Source organism: Thermobia domestica, chromosome 6 (assembly GCF_964235325.1).
Source record: "Thermobia domestica chromosome 6, izTheDome1.hap1.1, whole genome shotgun sequence".
In the NCBI taxonomy this organism is placed as follows: Eukaryota; Metazoa; Arthropoda; class Insecta; order Zygentoma; family Lepismatidae; genus Thermobia; species Thermobia domestica.
Genome location: NC_137459.1, coordinates 82,937,566 through 82,958,514, shown reverse-complemented (window position 1 = coordinate 82,958,514; position 20,949 = coordinate 82,937,566). Strand labels below are relative to the sequence as shown.

Below are 20,949 nucleotides of genomic sequence, written 5' to 3'. Positions count from 1 at the left end.
GATAACGAACTACGAAACAACGCAGTTGGTGCCACTTTGGTGACTGGAACATCTGGTCAGCCCGTATTTCTCTAATCTATTGCAATATTTCCATAAGCGATTAAAGAAAACACTTAATTCAGTTCCCAATAACTATAGAATATATACTGTGCATATAATAAGTCAGGGAGAAACACTGAAATGGTTCGTCACTAACTGAAATGTTCTCACTAAAAGCAATGTTTTAAATATATATATGAGAAAACGATGAAAGACGACTTCGTCCAATTGTGTGGGAAAGAAGCAATTCCCACCGAAGAAAGAACTTATATGCATCGCAGAATAAAGTATAAATCGAAAATAATGATCACTGTCTTTACGAAATATACAGGGTGTCCACAAAAATCCTTCTATAACCTGGTAGCGGTTATACCCACTTGGCGCGATCTGAGATCGAACCAAGGACTCTATGCTCCAGAGGTGACCGCTCTACCACTGTGTCACCGCGGCCCTTGGCTCAGTTAAGTTGGAAGACGATAGTCTCATTGGATAAAGCCTACATTTATCTCACACATAATGGTAACTTTCAGGAAATTGTGTACCGTGACATTGGTATTACAAGACGTACCGAGTTTTATCGCTGAAGCAAAGAAAGTTTTTGCGCTAAATCATGATCGTTGTTGGGTACAGTTACGAGGTGATTATGGACGTACGTAAGGTAGACAGAAAAGTGAAGGTAATGTTACCTTCTTCCAGGAATTCATTATGAACCCAACCTATCAGAAATAAATTTCTCGTCTGTAGGTAGCCAACAAGAATCAGTGAGATTCTACATAGACAAAACGTCGAACCATACCGCCGGATCATCCCTCCTGTTTTATCGTGACATGAAGCAGGAATAGAGAATTAATTTTCATGATGCAAGCTGAAATGCCCGTTTTTGGAACGGCGAGAAAAGGTGTATAAAAAACATTAATATCCTCTCTCTCTCCTAAGGATATTGGTAGAAACCTATAAGATACCTTAATTTTGACTTAAATTTTGAAACAAACTATTTCCCAAGAATACTCCCTTTAATCAAAGTGACATGAATAAAAACAAAAAACAGCTCGAGAATGTTAATAACTGTTCCAATCCTTAATCGTCTGTTTCCCTTAGGCTATAGGGCATAGTTGTGGGACGTTAAACAGAAAGAAAATTAAGACAGACAGACAAGTCCGGGGAGAACGAAGAAGAACGGTGGCATAACGGTTAACTGTTAAGAATTAGCGTTACACAGAGTGAGAAATACCCTGTTATAGTAGGATTACTGGTACTGAAAAACTAAACTGATGCCAGCAAAGTGAATAGCAATATCTGAAAATTCCAAAATAGTGTATTTAGTCAAATGACCACGGAAAAATGCAATCTGAAACTAAACAGTCCCTCCAGTGGTCTGCCCTTATTTCTTTCACATGAAAGTTACATGAGAAAGCAGTATTATTAATTCATTTCTGATATTTTAAAGCGATCTTGTCGTTGGTTGTCTGATATTTCAGAAAGAAAATTGCGTTTCTATGTAAGTTAAAGTGGAGTTTGTTAGTTATATTTCAATTTTTTTTATTTATTATATTTTTATTATTTATAGATAATTAATTTATGTTTTACTCCATCAGGTTGGTTATAAATTCAATTCCGACTGCAACTTGAAGAGTATGAAGCATCTGTATAATAACAGTTTTCTACTTCATGACTCAGTTCTAGGTACCGTATACTATCGGACCAAGAAGTTATGAAATAATGAATAAAGATACGAAGAAAAAGTTAAAGAGCTCCTTCGTGGCCAAGCGGTTAGCGGACGTACCTTTGGCGTGGAAGACAATCGTTTGGTTCCCGGCGGGAGCTCATGTGGTTGGGATTCCAAGTTAATCAGTAGGACCACGTCTCATATAGCCTCACTGCTGAAAGCGACGATAAACTCAAACTCAAGAAAGATTAGACTGAAAATAGAAAACTATAGTAAAAAAAAGACTGAAGGGAGAGTTCTTAAGATACTGCTTATAGAAAATGGCTGATGATAGAAACCTAAGGTAATGATAGAAATATTTTAAGCTCTCAAATAAGCGTTACCAAAGTAAAGGAAAATATTAGCTCTTCACCAATTATTTAACGTCATAAGTAATATTTTAGGATTTAGATTTCTTTGTTTTCGGCATCTAAGGCCATTTGGCACGTCACGTATGAAGGATGACGTTCCTCGGCGAGCACACTATCTGGGGAAAGGAAAGGAAGAAAAGATTGAGAAAGAAAGAAAGCGGCCTGGGACCTATAAGTAAGATACCACCGTGGCATTTGCCTCGTGTCAATGAGGAAAACCCAGTAAAACCTCATTCAGAATGGCTAGTCTGAAAAAAACTTTCTACACTTTTTTCGACCGAGTGCCCCGACCGGGAATCGAACACGGGACTGCTCGCACCGAAGGCGAGAGCGTTAGCGACTACACTGTGCGGGGCCACAGAAGTGATGTTAAATTCCATAAAATAATAATAATAATAATAATAATAATAATAATAATAATAATAATAATAATAATAATTAGAGGAAAAAGTTTTGTCATATGTATTTGAGTGATTCACAAAAGGTCGAATATATATAATTCGATATAGAACTGGATGTATCGACTTTTTTGTGATCGAAAATGTTATGATTCTTTTCTTCTACATCATTTATTTCTTACTTTTGATTTAAAAGCAGTATGTGGAGTTCAAAAGGCAACAAAGTTAGTGTTTTTATTTTTCAACACTGGAAAATTTTATTATTTTACTACTAAAATTTTATATCAAAATAATAGTTTATATAGGAACTGTTTCTCTCTACGAAAGCAGAGCTACTTAAATTTGCGCATGCGCGAAGGCATCACTAGAGTTTATACAAGAGACTTCCTCATGAAATTATTAGTTTTAGAAGTGCTCCCGCATAGTGCTAACACGCGGTCATTCATTTCAGTATTTTTCTTTCTTTTTTCGATTGTGCATATGCGCATGCGTGATTGAGTTAACAGCACTGGTTGGCAGCGCGGCAGCGGTTGCAAAATTTGAAGTTTCAATTCGAAAACGCCTTTGAAGGTAAGTTAGTTTACTGAAGTTAATTTTAGAGCATTTATAACATCTTTATTTCTTACTTTGGTTAATAATTTAACTTTAAATCTAGATCTCTTTATTTCTTCCTTTATATATATGGGGAGGGTTGAGTTGTGTATGAGCATCTTTCTTTCTATTTTTGCTTTCTTACTTACAATTTAACCGTATCCAAGTGTATACAGTTACTTAGCCTTCTGCATATACAGTTTCTCATAAAATGTCTTAGAACTCTCCTAATTTTTTTCAGTGGGCACGGTGGCTCAGTGGTAGAGTATTTACTTCTGCTGTGTGGCGTTCCTGATTCGATCTCCGCTGAAGAAAGCTTGTGGTGGACGACATCGTGTCTGTGAGTTTTCTCTTCGTACTCCCGTTTCCGCCCACTTTCTCATTCCACCAATTCTTCCATCATCATTCAGTTGCCTTAATCATCGTCTCCCTTAGCCTAAAGGGTATCACCGTGGGACGTTAAACTCAAAGATTTCATTTCCTCATTTTCTTTAATTCTTAACCCTGTAAGTATTTTCTTAGTAAACTTTTCTAGTATTGGCTATTGCCTACGATAATTTCCTTTGTAATTGAGATTTACATGAACAGGCCCAGGTTGCTAGGCGGGGACAGGCGTTCAGACAGGGGCCAAATAAAAACTTTAATAAAGATAGGAGGTCACGAAAAAGAGAAAAATGTGGAAAACGTGTGAGGCAACTAATATTGTCGTGAACAGTCATGGCGGGAACCAGCATTCATAAAGCTTTTCAAGCGTTTCATTAACATTTTGTTGCGTCTCACGTCCCCTACAAAGTAAGAATGCTCCATGCCACCCTCAGAGTCATGTCGGTGTAAACAAAAACAATAGTGAAATCTAACACGATTGACGCTTCCTATAGCGGAATATAAAAGGCATGACATAGGATGACCAACCGTCCCGCAAAAACGAGATTGTTCCATTTTTTCACTACCATTCCCGGTGTCCCGAAAAACTTTCCCGGGAAGCCAAACTGTCCCGTATTTACATACATTGGGTACAAAAAACTTTCCAATCTAAAATTTCCTAATTTATATTATTATTTTCTAAGCTATGTGATTATATTGGAATATGTCTAATTACTGAGTAACGTCATTACAACGTTTGCGATATTGGATGTGGTGGCTGCACTGTTTTCCCTTCTACGCCTCCCACTCCAAGACTTCCACTCCGTAGAGAACAGTGCAAGGGGCTGAAAGTCTTATGAAAAACAAACTGCTTTTACTCTCTGTTTCGGGCGGTGGAACACTGAGGCGCTGTCATCAGTACAGTACAGTGTTTCCGTGATTTAACTAAGATGTAACATACTGTCATTTACGAAAGAGGAACAAAAGTATAGGACTTGAAATGTGAAAGTAAAAAGAAACTAGTTCTCAGTGAAATAATGTTTAAAAGTAAGAGAAAATAAATAAAGGGAGTTGGAATCCGATGCTGAGAGTAGTTCGTTATAAATTCTGCCGGTGACAGATTTTGTTGATTGACAGATATTGATAAATGTTTCATATATTTTTAATAGTTTTCAAAATTTCATTTTTTGTTTGTTGCTGATAGTTACTTGTTATTTAATTAATTCCACAATCTTTTCAATAGGTTTTAAAACGAGAAATTGTAAATTTGCCCCTTTTTGTGAGAGATACACAGAGAGAGAGAGAGAGAGAGAGAGAGAGAGAACAGAGAGGCAAAAATATATATTTAGGGGAACAACCTATCCAAAAGTAAAAGGTTGTCCCATTTTTTCTAGTTGACGATTTGGTCACCCTAGCCTGACAATACAAGTCTTAGCTTCTTGGCCCAGGAAAAATAACAATTTGAAATCCAACAGAAAGAGATCACTTTCATGATTTATGATATCACGGCGATTTAAGGGATTTTCATTTCGATTATCACAAGGCAATAGATGATATTGCGGCTAATTCCACCGAGCTGTCTAGAATGCTTAAGTTAAAATTCTGTTTGTTTTACTCTCATACATATTGTTACATAACATATATCCTGATTTTGTTACCTTTATGACATAATGTATGGTGTGGCTACTAAAGAATAGTGTGTTGTTTTTATTGTGGGAAAACAGTGGGCAGTTGGGGTAATGGTGACTGGTGAGATTAATAATTCGGGGCCACCACAATATGTCAGCTGCCGAGGCGAACCAGTAGTCAGTCCGACCCTGTACACGAATATTCCTAAAAGTCCTAATGAAGTTAAAATTTTCCTATATTTAAAAATATACTCTTGGAGCAGGCAAACCATCACATTAAGATAGATGATGAACTCAATGGAAGACAATGGTAAGTTACATTTTAAAAAAAAAAACTTTCTAATAAACTGGAAAACAAAGTTTAACATTCCAATGCAATGCAGTGACACACAACAAACTAACGCCCCCTTCCATCTGTATGTACAACTCCGAACTTAAACTACCCACATACTATTCTGTGGTTTGATCCCAACCCATTTCACCTAATAACTTAATTTCATTACCATTGTGTTTCTCCGATCCGCTCAAGTGTAATGTGTATTAAGCAATTATATTGAGTTAAATGAAGAGAATTATTCTATTGTGTGGTGTTTGTTATAGTTTTTTTTTTTTTTTTCTTTCAAAATGGATTAATAGTTGGAATATTTTCTCTTAGCAGTAGAAGTTGAGCAATACTTTGTTAGAAGTGTGGCTTCCATGTATTGTTTAACATACGCTTAATCCTGAAGAACGAAATCAGAATTCATTAGGTTTCATAATTTATTATTTTGACCTGTCAACTTTCATTAAATGCTCCAGGCGTAAGCATACGGGAGCCTATAGTTTCACTCTGGAGGCGTGTGTTTGTATATATATATATATATATATATATATAGTTGTTTGTGTGTATGTGTGTTTGTGTGTGTGTGTGTGTGTGTGTATGCGTATATGATATTTTATTTCTTGGAAATTACTCACCGGATCCTGACAAATAGATCATTGCCAAACAAATAAAAAAAAATGCTATATTTGGTAAGTGGTTCGAACAGGGATAGGTTAGGATAGGCTCGACTCACCTTCCATCTGCCACCTTACTTCTCGGTAACTGTTGTCCAGATCTGAACTAAATTTGGCGAACAAATAGCTCATGGTTAAATCAATAATAATACAAAAATCCTATATTCGGTGGCCCGGCTTGGCTAGGGACAGGCTCTGCTTGCCTTGCATTTGGTACTATTTCTTGGTAATTACTGGCCGAATCTGAACAAAATTAGATGGGCAAGTAGCCTATTCCCTAGCAACTTGATTGCTATATTTATTTGGTGGCCAGGTTTGGCCCGGAAAAAACTCGACTCGACAACAGAAACAGTGTTTCACAGCTTTGCATGCTTTGAAGCTTCTGAATTTGTTTCATCTCGGTTGGTTATTATTGTTATTATTATTATTATTATTATTATTATTATTATTATTATTATTATTATTTAAAATGACTTAGAAATTTTTATATTGCAAAACTCGGGAGAATGCAAAGTCTGCATAATGTAATATTTGACACATTTCTTCAGCAGGTTTAGGTCTAAAACCACTCCACATTTGATCCTGTTTGGATGATTTATATATATACATATATGAAAAAATCCGTCGTGTCTATATCGTTAGTGTACGTGGGTTCAATTTCTGGCAGAGGCTCATGTGGTTCATATTCCACATTACGCTGCAGGTTATGTCTACGTATCACATAGCCTCGCTGGTGAAACGGACGCTTAACCTTAATGAAAAACACTCCCCCCCCCACACACATATATATATATATATATATACTAGCATCAAGTATCCGTTTCGCTGGGTTAAAGTAAGAAAAAATATGTTTCGTTAGTCAGTCACTTTTTACTATTATTAAAGCGCTGGTTGATATTGGTCATTTTTGATGATTTTTATATATCCCCTCTCCTCCCCATGTTGCGGGCCACGGCATCGAAAGTGTCATTGTTTATCTCAGAGATCCCGAAAAGTATGAATTCGATACTGATATTGAAAATTTTGATTATATATATATATATATATATATATATATATATATATATATATATATATATATATATATATATATATATATATATATACACTTTGTCATCAAAAGTATCCGGATACCCCCAAAAACATACGTTTCTCATATTAGGTGCATTGTGCTGCCACTTACTGTCAGGTACTCATTATCAGCGACTTCAGTAGTCATTAGACATCGTGAGAAAGCAGAATGGGGCGCTCCGCGGAACTCATGGACTTCGAACGTGGTCAGGTGACCGGGTGTTACTTGTGTCAGAAGTCTGTACGCGAGATTTCCATACTCCTAAACATCCCTAGGTCCACTGTGTCTGATGTGATAGTGAAGCGGAAACGTGAAGGAACACGTACAACACAAAAGCGTACAGGCCGACCTCGTCTATTGACTGACAGAGACCGCCGACAATTGAAGATGGTCGTAAAATGTTATAGGCAGACATCTATCCAGACCATCACACAGGAATTCCAAACTGCATCAGGATCCACTCCAAGTACTATGACAGTTAAGCGTGAGGTGAGAAAACTTGGATTTCATGGTCGAGCGACTACTCATAAGCCACACATCACGCAGATAAATGCCAAAGGACGCCTCGCGTTGTGTAAGGAGCGTAAACATTGGACGATTTAACAGTGGAAAAACATTGTGTGGAGTGACGAATCACGGTACACAATGTGGCAATCCGATGGCAGGGTGTGGGTATGGCGAATGTCCGGTGAACGTCATCTGTCACCGTGTACAGTGCCAACAGTAAAATTCGGAGGTGGTGGTGTTATGGTGTGGTCGTGTTTTTCTTGGAGGGGACTTGCACCCCTTGTTGTTTTCCGTGGCACTCTCACAGTGCAGACATACACTGATGTTTTAAGCACCTTCTTGCTTCCCACTGTTGAAGAGCAATTCGAGGATGGCGATTGCATCTTTAAACACGATCGAGCACCTTTTCATACTACACGGCTTGTGGCGGAGTGGTTACACGACAATAACATCCCTGTAATGAACTGGGCTGCACAGAGTCCTGATTTCAATCCTATAGAACATCTTTGGGATGTTTTGGAACACTGACCTCACCGACCTACATCGATACCTCTCCTCAGTTCAGCACTCCGTGAAGAATGGGCTGCCATTCTCCAAAAAACCTTCCAGCACCTGATTGAAAGTATGCCTGCGAGAGTGGAAGCTATCATCAAAACTTAGGGTGGGCCAACACCATATTGAATTCCAGCAGTACCGATGGAGGGCGCGATGAACTTGTAAGTCGTTTTCAGCCAGATGTTCGGATATTTTTGGTCACATAGCATATATATATATATATCCCTCCCCTCGCACAATTTTTGCGGTTCTCAATTTGGATTTAAATGGCATCGGAAGTGTCACTGTTTATCTCAGCGACGTCAAAAACTATAGATTCGACACTAATCGTCGGTCGTTTTCGATCATTTGTAAATGACTTTCCCCTCCTTTAAGTTACATCGTCAAAGTGATATGACAAAAATCATCTCATTTTCGAACTTAATCTGGGTTGAAAATTTGATCAAGATCGGTCCGGTGGTTCAAGAGTTATTAAGTTTTATTTATTGTATATATATATATCTCCCCCTCCTATCTCCTCCCCCAGGTTCTATCGTCAAAGTGGATAGATAAATACCATTCCTGGCCCGAACCTCATCTTTGTTGAAAATTTGAACGAGATCGGTCAGGTAGTTCAAGAGTGAAGTCACATAGACAGTCACTTCCATTTTTATATTTTTACGTACATATCTCCTCTCCCCCACGTTGCACCGTCAAAGTTAAATGATAAAAAATATTCCAAGCGCGAACGCCATCTGTGTTGAAAATTTAATCGAGATCGGTTGGGTGGTTCAAGAGTTATTAAGTTTTATTTATTTTTATATATTTGTCCCCTCCCCTACCCCTCCTCTAAGGTCTACCGGCAAAGTAATATGATAAAAACCACCCCAGGTGCAAACTTCATCCATATTAAAACTTTTATTAAGATCGGTCCTGTGGTTAAAGCGTAATGAAGTCACAAAGACGGTAAGTTTTATTTTTATTCTTTTTACATATATCTTCCCCTCCCCCTTCTCTAGGTTCAACCGTAAAAGTGAAATAACGAAAACATCCCAGGCCCGAACCTTACCTATGTTGAAAGCTTGATCAAGATAGGTCTGGTGGCTCAAGAGTTATTGAGTTTTATTTATTTTTATAGATTTCTCCCCTCCCCTTCCCCTCTTCTAAGTTCTTCCGTTAAAGTGATATGATAGAAACCACCTCAGGCCCGAACCTCATGTATGTTGACTTTTTTTAAAGATTGGTCGGGTGGTTTAAGCGTGATGAAGTCACAAAAACAGTCACTTTTATTTTTACTTTTTTGACATATACCTCCCCCTCCCCTTCGTTGCACTGTAAAAGTAAAATGAACAAAACACCCCAGGGCCAAACCTCATCTATGTTGAAAGTTTGATCAAGATCGGTCGGGTGGTTCAAGAGTTATTAAGTTTTATTTATTTTCATATTTTTCCCGTCCTCCCCTCCCCCTTCCCTAAGATCTAATGTCAAAATGAAATGATAAAAGACTTCCCAGGTTTGAACTTCATATATGTTGAAAATTTGATTGAGATCGATAGGGTGGTTCAAAAGTAATTAATTCACGAACATAGTCACTTTTATTTTTATATTTATTGATTTTTGAATATATCCCCCTCCATGCCCTTCCCTACGTTGCTCCGTCAAAGTGAAATGATAGAAATCATACCAGTTCTGAACCTCATTTACATTGAAAATTTGATCGAGATCGGTCGGTCGGTTCAAGAGATTAAAAGTCACAAAGATACTCACTTTCAATCTATATATATAAAAGAGAACGTACAAATCCTTTGTTAGCTCATCACGCTAATACGGCTGAACCAATTTCTTTCATTTTTGGGGGGTTATTAAGATTTGGACCCTAGATGGTTTTTATCATATCACTTTAATTTTCAATTACCAGTGTCTTGAGATAATTGACCATTCAAGTGTCCATAACGTAGAAATCCTTTGTTAGCTCATCATAGCTAAATCTAACCGTATTTATATGCAACCCACATGACCGTGTCACTCGGCGGGTTAACATAAATGACAGGCGATATAATGTTAACATTTACTGCAATCTTCTATGGTTTTTATCATATCACTTGAAAGCGAAAAAGTAAAAATTATCTAAGTAACAAAGTTTATTGCGTTCCGGGGTGACCCCAGCGAAGCGGGGTGAACGCTGCTAGTTTTATAATATACATATATATATATATATATATATATATATATATATATATCGGGTGTGTTAATGTATTGGACCGACAAACTGAAACAGGCGATTACACCACATCTAAATAAGGAAAACAGTTTATATGGACCCGTGGTCAAAAGTGCATAGTTTCAGAGCTATGACTGTCCAAAACCGTGGAAAAATTAACTTTGGGGGCGAATATCTCCAAAACTATTACCCATTAAGCTAAGGCGGCATATTTTTGTCTTAGACTTCTAATCTGCACTATCCAAAAATGCATGATTCTGAATCGTTCAGATGAGGTGCAGGGGAGTCCCGCACAGGAAGTGGAGGGTCCCATATATTCCATTAGAACAGATGGATCAGATTTATGACAAATGGAACAGCATCCCATCAAGTAACAAAAAGCAGTTGACAGACCATTCATATTTTGAACAGAATTAAGGTGGCAAAGGAGTTTTTGTGTGTTGTACGTGTTTGCATAAGTACAGTAGGGACTGAATGTAATGGATAAAAGGAAATTAAATAAAATCATCACAGCTGCAGCTTGATGACCCACAATCATGACCTGTATGCTAAAGGAGACAGACATTAATAATACGTAATGATTTTGGATAGGGATGGGCACGAGTAGAGTCAAAGGTAATTTCCTCGAATCGAGTTTCGAACCGAGTCACTGTTTTTGAGATCGAGTTTCGAGTTGAGTCGAGTTTGATAAACTCCTCGCTCGTTCAACTCGTTTTAGCTCGTTTTGAAATTATTGCCTGATTGGACTGGAGAGAGAAAGCCATGAGAAATGTAAGCAGTAATGTGGAATACTTTTAGTATCGTTCACGAGACGGAACAGTACTCTCATCTTGTCTCTTCTCGATAACGAGACGATACAGGATTTTTATAACGAGACGGCATCAAATGTCGTGAACACCAAAATAAGTAAATATATACTGTAGTTCTTACCATCAAGGCTGAGAACTGCACGGTCGAATTTTTTAGCCCAAGCAGAGGCCCAACCCGTGTAGTGATGTCAATCGGGTCGGGTCGGTTCAATTGAGCGAGCAGCTCGAGCGGGCTCGATTTGGATGAGTCACCGACTCGGCTCAGGTGAACCATCGACTCGAGCAGATTCGATTCGACTCGAGTTAACTGAGCCGATGGATCGAGCCGGCTCGGTTGAGTGAGCTGTTGTTTCGGTTCACTTCTTTCACTTCTCTCTTCGGCTCGATAGTGAATGAGCTATGAGCCGAGTCGCTCGAGCCGTTGACAACCCTAATCCCGGGCCGAGCAATTTTGAACATTATTAACATGTTTTGGCTCGATCCCGAATACTTACTCCTCCAGAACTCAAACCCAGAACTTCGTGAACGTAGTTGCTTCCTAAAATTTCACAACTACCAAGATCGGCAGTCAACTAGTTTTTAGTATTCAGATACAAACCGCCTATCTTTCATGTTTATACACGGAGTATTTTTATAATAATAATTTGTAGTAGTAGTAGTAGTAGTAGTAGTAGTAGTAGTATCATTGATAATAATTATATTGTCTATGTAGGATACTTGGAGAGAATAGGACCTACTTCAAACTACACACAGAATTTGGCCCGATTTGGCTCGACTCGATTCGAAACTCGATCCGAATTCGAGTCGAGGTGGAGGAACTTTTTCCAGTCGAGTTCAAAGATGTTTGTTTCGAGTCGAGTCGAGTTTCAAAGAAACCTCGCCCGAACTCACTCGTTCCCATCCGTAATTTTGGAAGAATTGATTCCATGAGGGTTTGCGAGAAAATGGAAGTATCCTCGCAAAAAAAATAAAATGAAATAAAATAAAAATAAAAACGAAAATAAGAACAATATATACAATGTTCTTCATCACAAACTCACTTGGTCGCAGATCTAAATTGAGTCCCCTTGTTATAAGGTGCACACTACCACTGAGCTACCTGTACCCCTTTTGCCATAGATTGTTTACAACGTATGGGAGCTGATGACACGTAAATGCAACAATGCTGGTTATGTAACAAACAGAGGGAAAAGTGAGGAGGTAAATATCTCGAGAAGAGTTGGAAAACTTATTCTCCTAAATTTGATTGAAATAAGTTAACATTTCACAATGTTGCCTCTTGTAACCTCTAGGAATCGAATCCCTGATTCCTTGATTACAAGGCGGTGCATGATGATATTCATCCATTGTGGCTGGCCAATGTGAGTACACCCCTCACTTGCAGTTTTCAATTTACTTGCAATTCATTTTCGCTGTCCCTGTGATAGAGGTCTGCACGGGACGGAATTTTTATCTCGGGTGTGTCCCGACCATGAATTCTTAATGTTAGGCCCGACCTGAGTCCCAAATCCATTTTATCCTTTAGACCCGAGACCGGCTCGAGTCCGTGTGGTAATCAAATGAGCCCGAAATAAGCCCGAATTACAGAAACTTAACAATTAACGGAAAATTGTATTATTATTTACAACAATTAGAGATTTAATTTTGGAGTTGTGCGTTAAAAGTTCTCCAGAAAGAATGGTCCAATAAATATCGAAGTACAGTATGTTTACATAGTCCCGAAAAGGCCAGAGAAATATGATTGTATATTTAAAAGTTTACATGCCAAGCCCTGTTCGAGTCCAAAATGATATATGCTTTCTAGACCCGAGTCCGTGCAGACCTCTACGCTGTGTTCATACATCAAAGATGGGAGGAGGAGGTGAAGAGAGGGGATACTTTCAGTGTAGATTGTTCTTAGACATGTCCGTGTGCTCCTCATTCATTCAATGACACTCTCACCATTGTGACTGCCTAGCAATACCATGTGTTCTATTTCCTATTACTACGTACAACGTGACCCACGTGGCCAAGAAACTTTCCATATTGGTCATCGCAATGAGCACGTGTCTTTCCAGAAGTGCCCACGGGCTTTCTTGCGATTCTTCCATTGTCTAGCATATTTCTATTCCCCCAACTCTTTTCATATTTCTTTAATTATCCGCCACTTTTAGGCTAGAAGGCAACACTGTGAAATGTGAATTTGTTTCAAATGAATCTAGGAGGATAAGTTTTACCAACTCTTCTCGAGATCTCACTTTTCCCTCTGTTTCTTACATAACCAGTATTGTTGTTTTATGTGGCATCAGCTCCCATACGTTGTAAACAATCTGCAAATTGAGTACATGGTAACTCAGTGGTAGTGTGCACCTTATGGCAAGGGTTCCCACCTTAGATCTGGGACCAAGTGAGTTTGTGATGAAGAACATTGTATCTATTGTTCATATTTTCGTTTTTTTTTCTTTTTTTGAGAGGATACTCCCATTTTCTCGTAAATCCTCATTAAACAAACTCTTCCAAAATCATTAGGTATTATGAATGTCTGTCTCCTTTAGCATACAGGTCATGATTGTAGGTCATGAAGATGCAGATGTAATAATTTTATTTAATTTCCTTTTATCCACTACATTCAGTCCCTACTGTACTTATGCAAGCACGTACAACACACCAAAAATCCTTTGCCATTTTAATTCTGTTCAAAATATCGATGGTGTATCAACTGCTTTTTGTTACTTGATGGGATGCTGTTTCATGTGTCATGAATCAGAACCATCTGTTCTAACGGAATATATGGGATCCCACTTCCAGTGGGGGACTTCCTTGTACCGCCACTGAACGATTCAGAATCATGCATTTTTGGATAAAGTAGATTACAAGTCTAAGACAAAAGCATGCCGCCTTTGCTCGATAGCTAATAGTTTTGGAGATATTCGCCCCCAACGTTCATTTTTCCACGGTTTTGGACAGTCCCAGCTCTGAAACTATGCATTTTTGACCACGGGTCCATTGAACATTTGTTTTCTTATATTGGTGTGAGGAATCATCTGTTTCAGTTTGTCGGTCTAGTTCATTAACACCCTGTGTATATACATGGTGTTTCGAAACAACATCGACAACGTTCGGGAGGTGATCCCTGACACCAAGATAAGGCAAAAAGGATAGACCAACCTGGGTGCAGAAATCCGTCATTTCGGAGTTATAGGCCGCCGGAAACATGGAAAAATGGAATTCAAAGGTCCATAGCTCCAAAACTATGGGACCAACCGTAATCGGGTGAATTCTTCACTTAGGGACTAGTGTGTGTCCGATCCAAAAATACGTGTTTCAGAATCCTAAGGTACTCACGCAACAATTTTTATACAGGGAGTTTGGCTGCGGGCATATAACTTGAAATACTCACCAACTGACCTGATTGTTTACAATATTTTAAAGGATTAGAGATTGTTGGTCTCACAATATACTTAAACTTACATGTCCTTTTTTCGAACTGAAGAGTCATCCTTCACAATTTGTGCACTTATTTAATAATCACAGTGTTTAATAAACGCTTGTAGAATGTCATAAAAGATTTCAAGAAATTTTCCAGACTAGAAAAATAACACCCTATACGTACGAAAGAAAAGAAAGAAACGCTACAACAAATATTTTATATAAGCCTTCTGTGCCATCTTGTGGATATATACAAGGCATTGTTGAAAAGATTCTGATATTAACAAAGCAATGAGTACTAGCTGGCTTTAACAAAAACTTTTTCATGAAATGTTTACGACAATGATGAAGATATATATTTTATGAAACTTTATTCCAAAGCTCAAAATGATGTAAAATAGCAAGTTAACAGAAATTTAAAAAAATAACTTCACGGAAGATCTTGAATCTTCGCTGCGATCATTAAAAAGATATCGACTTTTTCAAAGATATATAGATTCAAAGCATTATTTTTCTAATATGTGCATGCAATTAGTAATTTTTATAGTACAATGTGTGATCACTTTTCTTTTTTACTTTCGAGTGACAAAAAGAGACAAGACAGTAAGGTGATTGTAAAAGAAACAGTACGAAACGTAATAACGTGATAGTACATATACAGGGTGTTAATGAACTATACCGAAAAACTTTAACAAGTGGTTCCTCACATCAAAATAAGAGAAAAGGTTCATATGGACCTATGGCGAAAAGTGCATAGTTTCAGAGCTAGGGCTGTCCAAAATCGCCAAAAAGCAAAATGTCAAGAGGCCCTATTTCGATCTCGAGAGACTGTGGATGGTTGTCCTTATCAGCGCTAAGGAAGTCACGCATACGCAATCCCAAAATTTATATTTCATCAATGTTCAATAGGTGTACGGATTATTCTCTGCGGGGTGAATTTCCCAGACATGCTATCAACCAAATTTTGAGACATGCTCTGACTTTATGATTGGTCCAAAGTAGACAAACGATAAGCCTTGATAGCAATGAACACAGAATCCTTTAGCGCGATGTCGGAAGTGTTAAGGATCGTCAGCACCACGGTCTCTCGTACTCTAGAAGACACATGGTGCGATGTTTTCTTTCACGCTTATAAATGAAGAAAACATGAAATATACCCACACCCATCCACATATCATCACACGTTATTGCGAACACAAAGAAACATGGATCTGCCGGTTCCTAGCACTTCCGCCTTCCCTCCAAAGCATTGGATGTCCATGGTGCCAAGATTTACCTCCTGCATACTTTGAACCCTTCTTGAAATCAGGGTATATCTGAAAACTCGATTGAAAACATTTCTGAGAATTACACCCTGTAGAGAATAACCTTTACATCTGTTGACAATTTATGAAATATGCGCTTTTGGATTGTGTATGCCTGGCTTCCTTTACGCTGATAAGGACCACCATCCACAGTCTCTCGAATTCGAAATAGGGCCATCTTTATTTTATTGGGTAACGATCGATCGAGTCTTGCGTATCAGTTGGTGTCTTATTTATCGTATTACTTGAAAAGTTTCACTCATTATTAATGTCAACAACCAATATTCCTATCTACACGAAAATGCGTTTGAGCTCCTTCGTGGCTAAGCGGTAGCGCACTCTCCTTTGGCGTGGGAGACACGGGTCCGGTTCCCGGCGGGAGCTCATGTGTTTCGGATTCCACGTTAATTAATAGATCCCATTTCGTATAGTCTCGCTGCTGAAAGAAACATTAAACTTAAAATCAACTCAGCTCAACCGAAATGCGTGTGTCTGTGGCAATTTGAAGCCCATGCTTTATGTGTGCATGCTCCTAGATTTGACTCTTTGTGTGGAGGTCATTAGTAGGTTCGTTGATCTGAAGTTCAGGGCCCTTTTTCAGCATTCAATTCGTAGAACCATACTTTATTTACCAATAATAATAATAATAATAATTTCGAATTCCCTGACATTACAGCACCGAACTATGTTCTACCAAACGACTCTCAGCTGAGTGATGTGTGGTCAGCACAAAGGCTTCAAAGTAATTTTTACTGGATTTCTAAGCCAACCAGACTGCATTTAGTTGAGTTTTGTGTGGTCCTCATATGAACCCAAATGCTATTGTTACTCAGTTTGAAGGCCAACTAGAATGGTTTTAGTTGAGTGGTGTATAATCAGAAAAAAACCCAAATTCAGTTGTTACCAAATTCCTAATCCTACCTGACAGCTCTCAGGTGAGTAACGTGTAGTCAACACATCAAGCCTAAAGCAATTTTTACTGGGATTTCTAGGCTACCAAACGGCTTTTTGGTGTCAGCACATTGTTACTCCCTTTGCACATCTAGTGTAAGACTTCTCTTGCACACCTAAGGTAGTTGGGGAAGACATAAAAGTCGTCGAAAACGGCCGACGTTAGTGTCGAATCCATAGTATTTGATGGTTGCTCAGATAAATAGTGACACTTTCTATGCCGTTTATGTCCGATTTAAGCCTTCATTTTTACCCAAGGGTATGAAATAGTGGCATTTAAAAATATCAAAAACGACCATTATTAGTGTCAAATCATTAGTTTTCAACGTCGCTAGGTTAATTGTTGTCACTCCTGAGTCCGTTTAGCCCCTATTACCACTCTCGGTGAAGAAGAATTGTGTCATGTAAAAATAATTGAAAATAACTGATATTAGTGTCGAATCCATAGTTTTCGGGGTCGCTGGAATGAATAGTGACGCTTCCATTGCCGTTTATGTCAAAGTTCACTCCGTTTGCAGAGGTTGGGGTGCTGGAGATGAAAAATAAAATGTTATAAATGACTGAGATTGTGTCGAATTGTTAGTTTTCCGGGTCGAGAAAACGTCTGATCCATTTGAAATGACTTTTGGAAGATAATCAGTACTCACTTCAAGCTGGGTTATTTATTCACATCAATTTGATTAAAGGCGTATTTTGTGGTAGTACGGTGTTTCAATATTTACTTTAAAAGTGTCGTATCTTCTGTATTTTTTCATTAAAGTTTCATTGAAATAAATATTCTAAGGAGAAGGGGATTCAAATATTTCTCATAAATCTATTCTCCCGGTGCGAAGAACGCACATTTCAGTTATTATTGAATAAAACTATGATTCTTTGTATGTAATAGCTAAATAAAATATGGTTGAGTATAAATCAAAAGTGATATTGTATTATGAATTAATAAAACGCATAACTTTAACGTCATACATCATCCTTTCTCTATTTCAGGTTACTCCCGCTTGAATATGAAGGCTCAGAGAAAAACCGGCAATCCTGGCATATTCACCACTGTGACAGCTACTAATGGTACTCTTATGACATATTACTGGATGGCCATCTCAGTTGTTCTAGTATGCAGTGTTGCTGTCGTACACAACGAAATGTTTGGATTATTCGCTGCTAGTGAGACCATCTTGCAGATGAACGTTTCCGAAACTCTCTGCTCCAAAATCATCTATTTCGACAATGAAACAGGGGAAATAGAAGTTCGTGATGGCATTGAAAAGAAGATTGTAGATTTGTGTGAAGATTGGTGTGTTTTCATGTGGGTATTGTCTTCGATTCATTTTTTGGTCCATCTATTTGTACCAAATGTCATATGGGAAATATTTGACGATGGCATGATAGAGAAATTTATTCGTCGCATCAATAAGGCTGTTCCTTCCAACAATAAGCTTACTTATGTTGCAAACATGGTTGTGGGTAATATGCATAAATTCCGACTCAACACTGTCAAGTTTGTGGCTTGTAACATTTATAACCTAGGTATTGCTGCGGTGTACTCTTTTATATCGTGTGTTCTTCACGCATTTCATTATCATCCGTTCACTATTGAGAAGATGCTTAATTTCAAGAGTATCGACCTAGAGACCATCTCCTACTTCCTGTGGTATTGTTCTATTACCTTAATCATAATTAGCGGCTTTAATATATTACTTAGTGTGATATTGTCTAATTCCACTTACGTTCGTGGTCTATATATTGGTTCCCTCTTTAATTACGAGAATGTTAAAGCTATGTATGGTCTTGCTAAAATAATGTCGTATGACGAGATGGTTTTCCTGCTTAAGCTGCTTGAATATATCAATCCGATGTGGCACGAGGAATTCATTTCCAAAGTGGCGGCTATTCTAACTGATCCCCAAGGAGACCGTTTGGCTTATGAAAAAAGTATGGCTATTCGTAAACCAATCCTTTATAAGCCAATTGGGTTTGGTATGGAAGGTACTTTCGAGTGATATTAAGATATAATTCGTGGGCTAACTCGCTACTTTCTTACATAAAAGTTTATAGATGGCTATGGAAGGTGAAGGGGTCAAAGATGTACAGAACAGCTTAATATGGTAATTATCTAGGATTTTTCAATGTAAATGAACATCAAGAGTAATGAAAGTAACAGGGTTCACTAATTATAAAGGTTAAATGGTCTTTAAAAGAGGCGGAGTTTTGCGATCAAACGGCTGACGATTATTTGGTACATATGACCAAAGCTAAGGCGCAAAAAAAAAAAAAAATGGTAATGAAGAACTGTTGCTCATATCTTTAAGATATTCAACTTATAATTCAACTTTGTAAATTATTAGTATTTATGTTCTCGTGTGTGTAAATACTATAACTTTTTTGGAGAAAAGCTATTACATCCATTTATTTAATAAATATTACCTTTTAATTGCATTTTTTTATTTGCGTTAAAAATACAAATCGCTCAGCAAAGCAACAATTATTTAAAAATAATAAACGTGTGACAGTTTCGTCAACTAACTGAATATATTGGCTTCATCATACACTGTAAAAACAAGAAAGAGTTGCATCTAAATATAACAGGAGCCCAGAAAATGGTTCTCAACTCTGATTGGCTGATCAAAACAGATTCAGCCAATCATAACAAAAGTTAACAAAAATGAAACCAAACATCGCAAACCTATTTCCTTCCCTGATCTAGTAGAAAACTAAGCTACAAAGTAAGTCTTTCCAATAACTTGCGCCATTGTTCGTCAATTTTAAATCCTGTGTTCCAATTCATAACACAGTTTTTTTTTCTTTTTCTTTAATGAATCTGACCTCCTTCCACTTTCTTATTAACACCCTTTGTTCCCGTGCTAGTTCAATCTCACACCAATTAATATTATGTCCTGTGTCTCTCACGTCTTTAAAATTGACATTTCTTTCTCTTTTCATCATCTTTGTGTTGTTTTAACTGTACTTTTATTTTCCCCCGTTTTTATAGTGTCTAAAGAAGCCAATATCTTCAGTTAATTTGCGAAACTGTCACATATTTATTATTTTTTAAATAAGCGTTGTTTTGCTGAGCGATTAGTATTTTTAGTGTAAGTTATTTAAGATTGCAAAGCTAGTATGACCCAAGTAGTTAATTGTGATTAAAAAAACACTTCTGTTTCGATTGGTGAATAAAAAGAGTGTCCTGGTCTCTACTGAATGAAATATATATTTGTGTCTTATGATATAGTAATATGTTAACATATAAATTTAATTGACCTTCAGTTTTGATTTGATACAACGTACCACAAAAGTACAGTAATCCTAAAAGAAAATTATCCGATATTTTGAAATAAATTGGGATTGTTAGTTATGGAGGTAGGTGATGAAAAAAATACATGGTTAATGTACTCACTTTCGTTAATTCAGTTTATGCAGCTGTAATGCTTGATATTGTAATGTGAATAGTGGATCAAGTTGACTAGCTTGTATTTTGTCCTGGGTTTGGTCGTAATTCTTTTTTCTTATTACTATTGTTTACGCACTTGTTATAATTCAATATATATTGTATTGTTATGCACCTCTATACTTATGCAAATATGTAATATGCACATTATAAAATAAATTGTTCAAGCAGCAATAATTTCTTTTGTACTTTCATAAAAACAAATAATATTTGGTAAACAATTCACCCAAATGTTGGTTTCTTAGTAGCTCAAGTTGTTTAATTCTGAAGATAAATACGTCACAGCAACACAACCGGGGGGGGGTGCAGCGGAGCCGCGGCCCCAGGCGCTGATAGCAAGAGGGCGCCAAACAAGCAAGAAGAAAGAAAAAGTGTTTTAAGTGAGTCGCGTCGCCGAGATAAAGTGTTGGCTCCCTATGAAATCAATATTGTTGTCGGTTAGCAAAGAAACAGATTTGTTAGAAATTTTCTTGCTTGCTCCGCTGGCAACCTGAACGTTTCAATAAGTGTCACAAGTTTTTATTATTTTTTTTTTATTTAAAGAAAGTTATTATATGATTAATTAATGACGATGTGATATACAATGTGCCGAGTAATAACTTACAGTGTA

The 20,949-nt window shown here is 37.5% G+C and overlaps 1 protein-coding gene across 1 annotated transcript; it reads left to right on the top strand.

Moving 5' to 3' along the window:
* Positions 1–2,946: 2,946 nt before the first annotated feature.
* LOC145687701 (uncharacterized) lies at positions 2,947–20,504 on the top strand. The gene is made up of 2 exons (XM_081761156.1): positions 2,947–3,083; positions 17,885–20,504. Exon 2 carries the CDS (start codon positions 17,902–17,904, stop codon positions 18,892–18,894), a length of 993 nt encoding a protein of 330 aa, XP_081617282.1. The 5' UTR covers positions 2,947–3,083; positions 17,885–17,901; the 3' UTR covers positions 18,895–20,504.
* Positions 20,505–20,949: the final 445 nt, after the last annotated feature.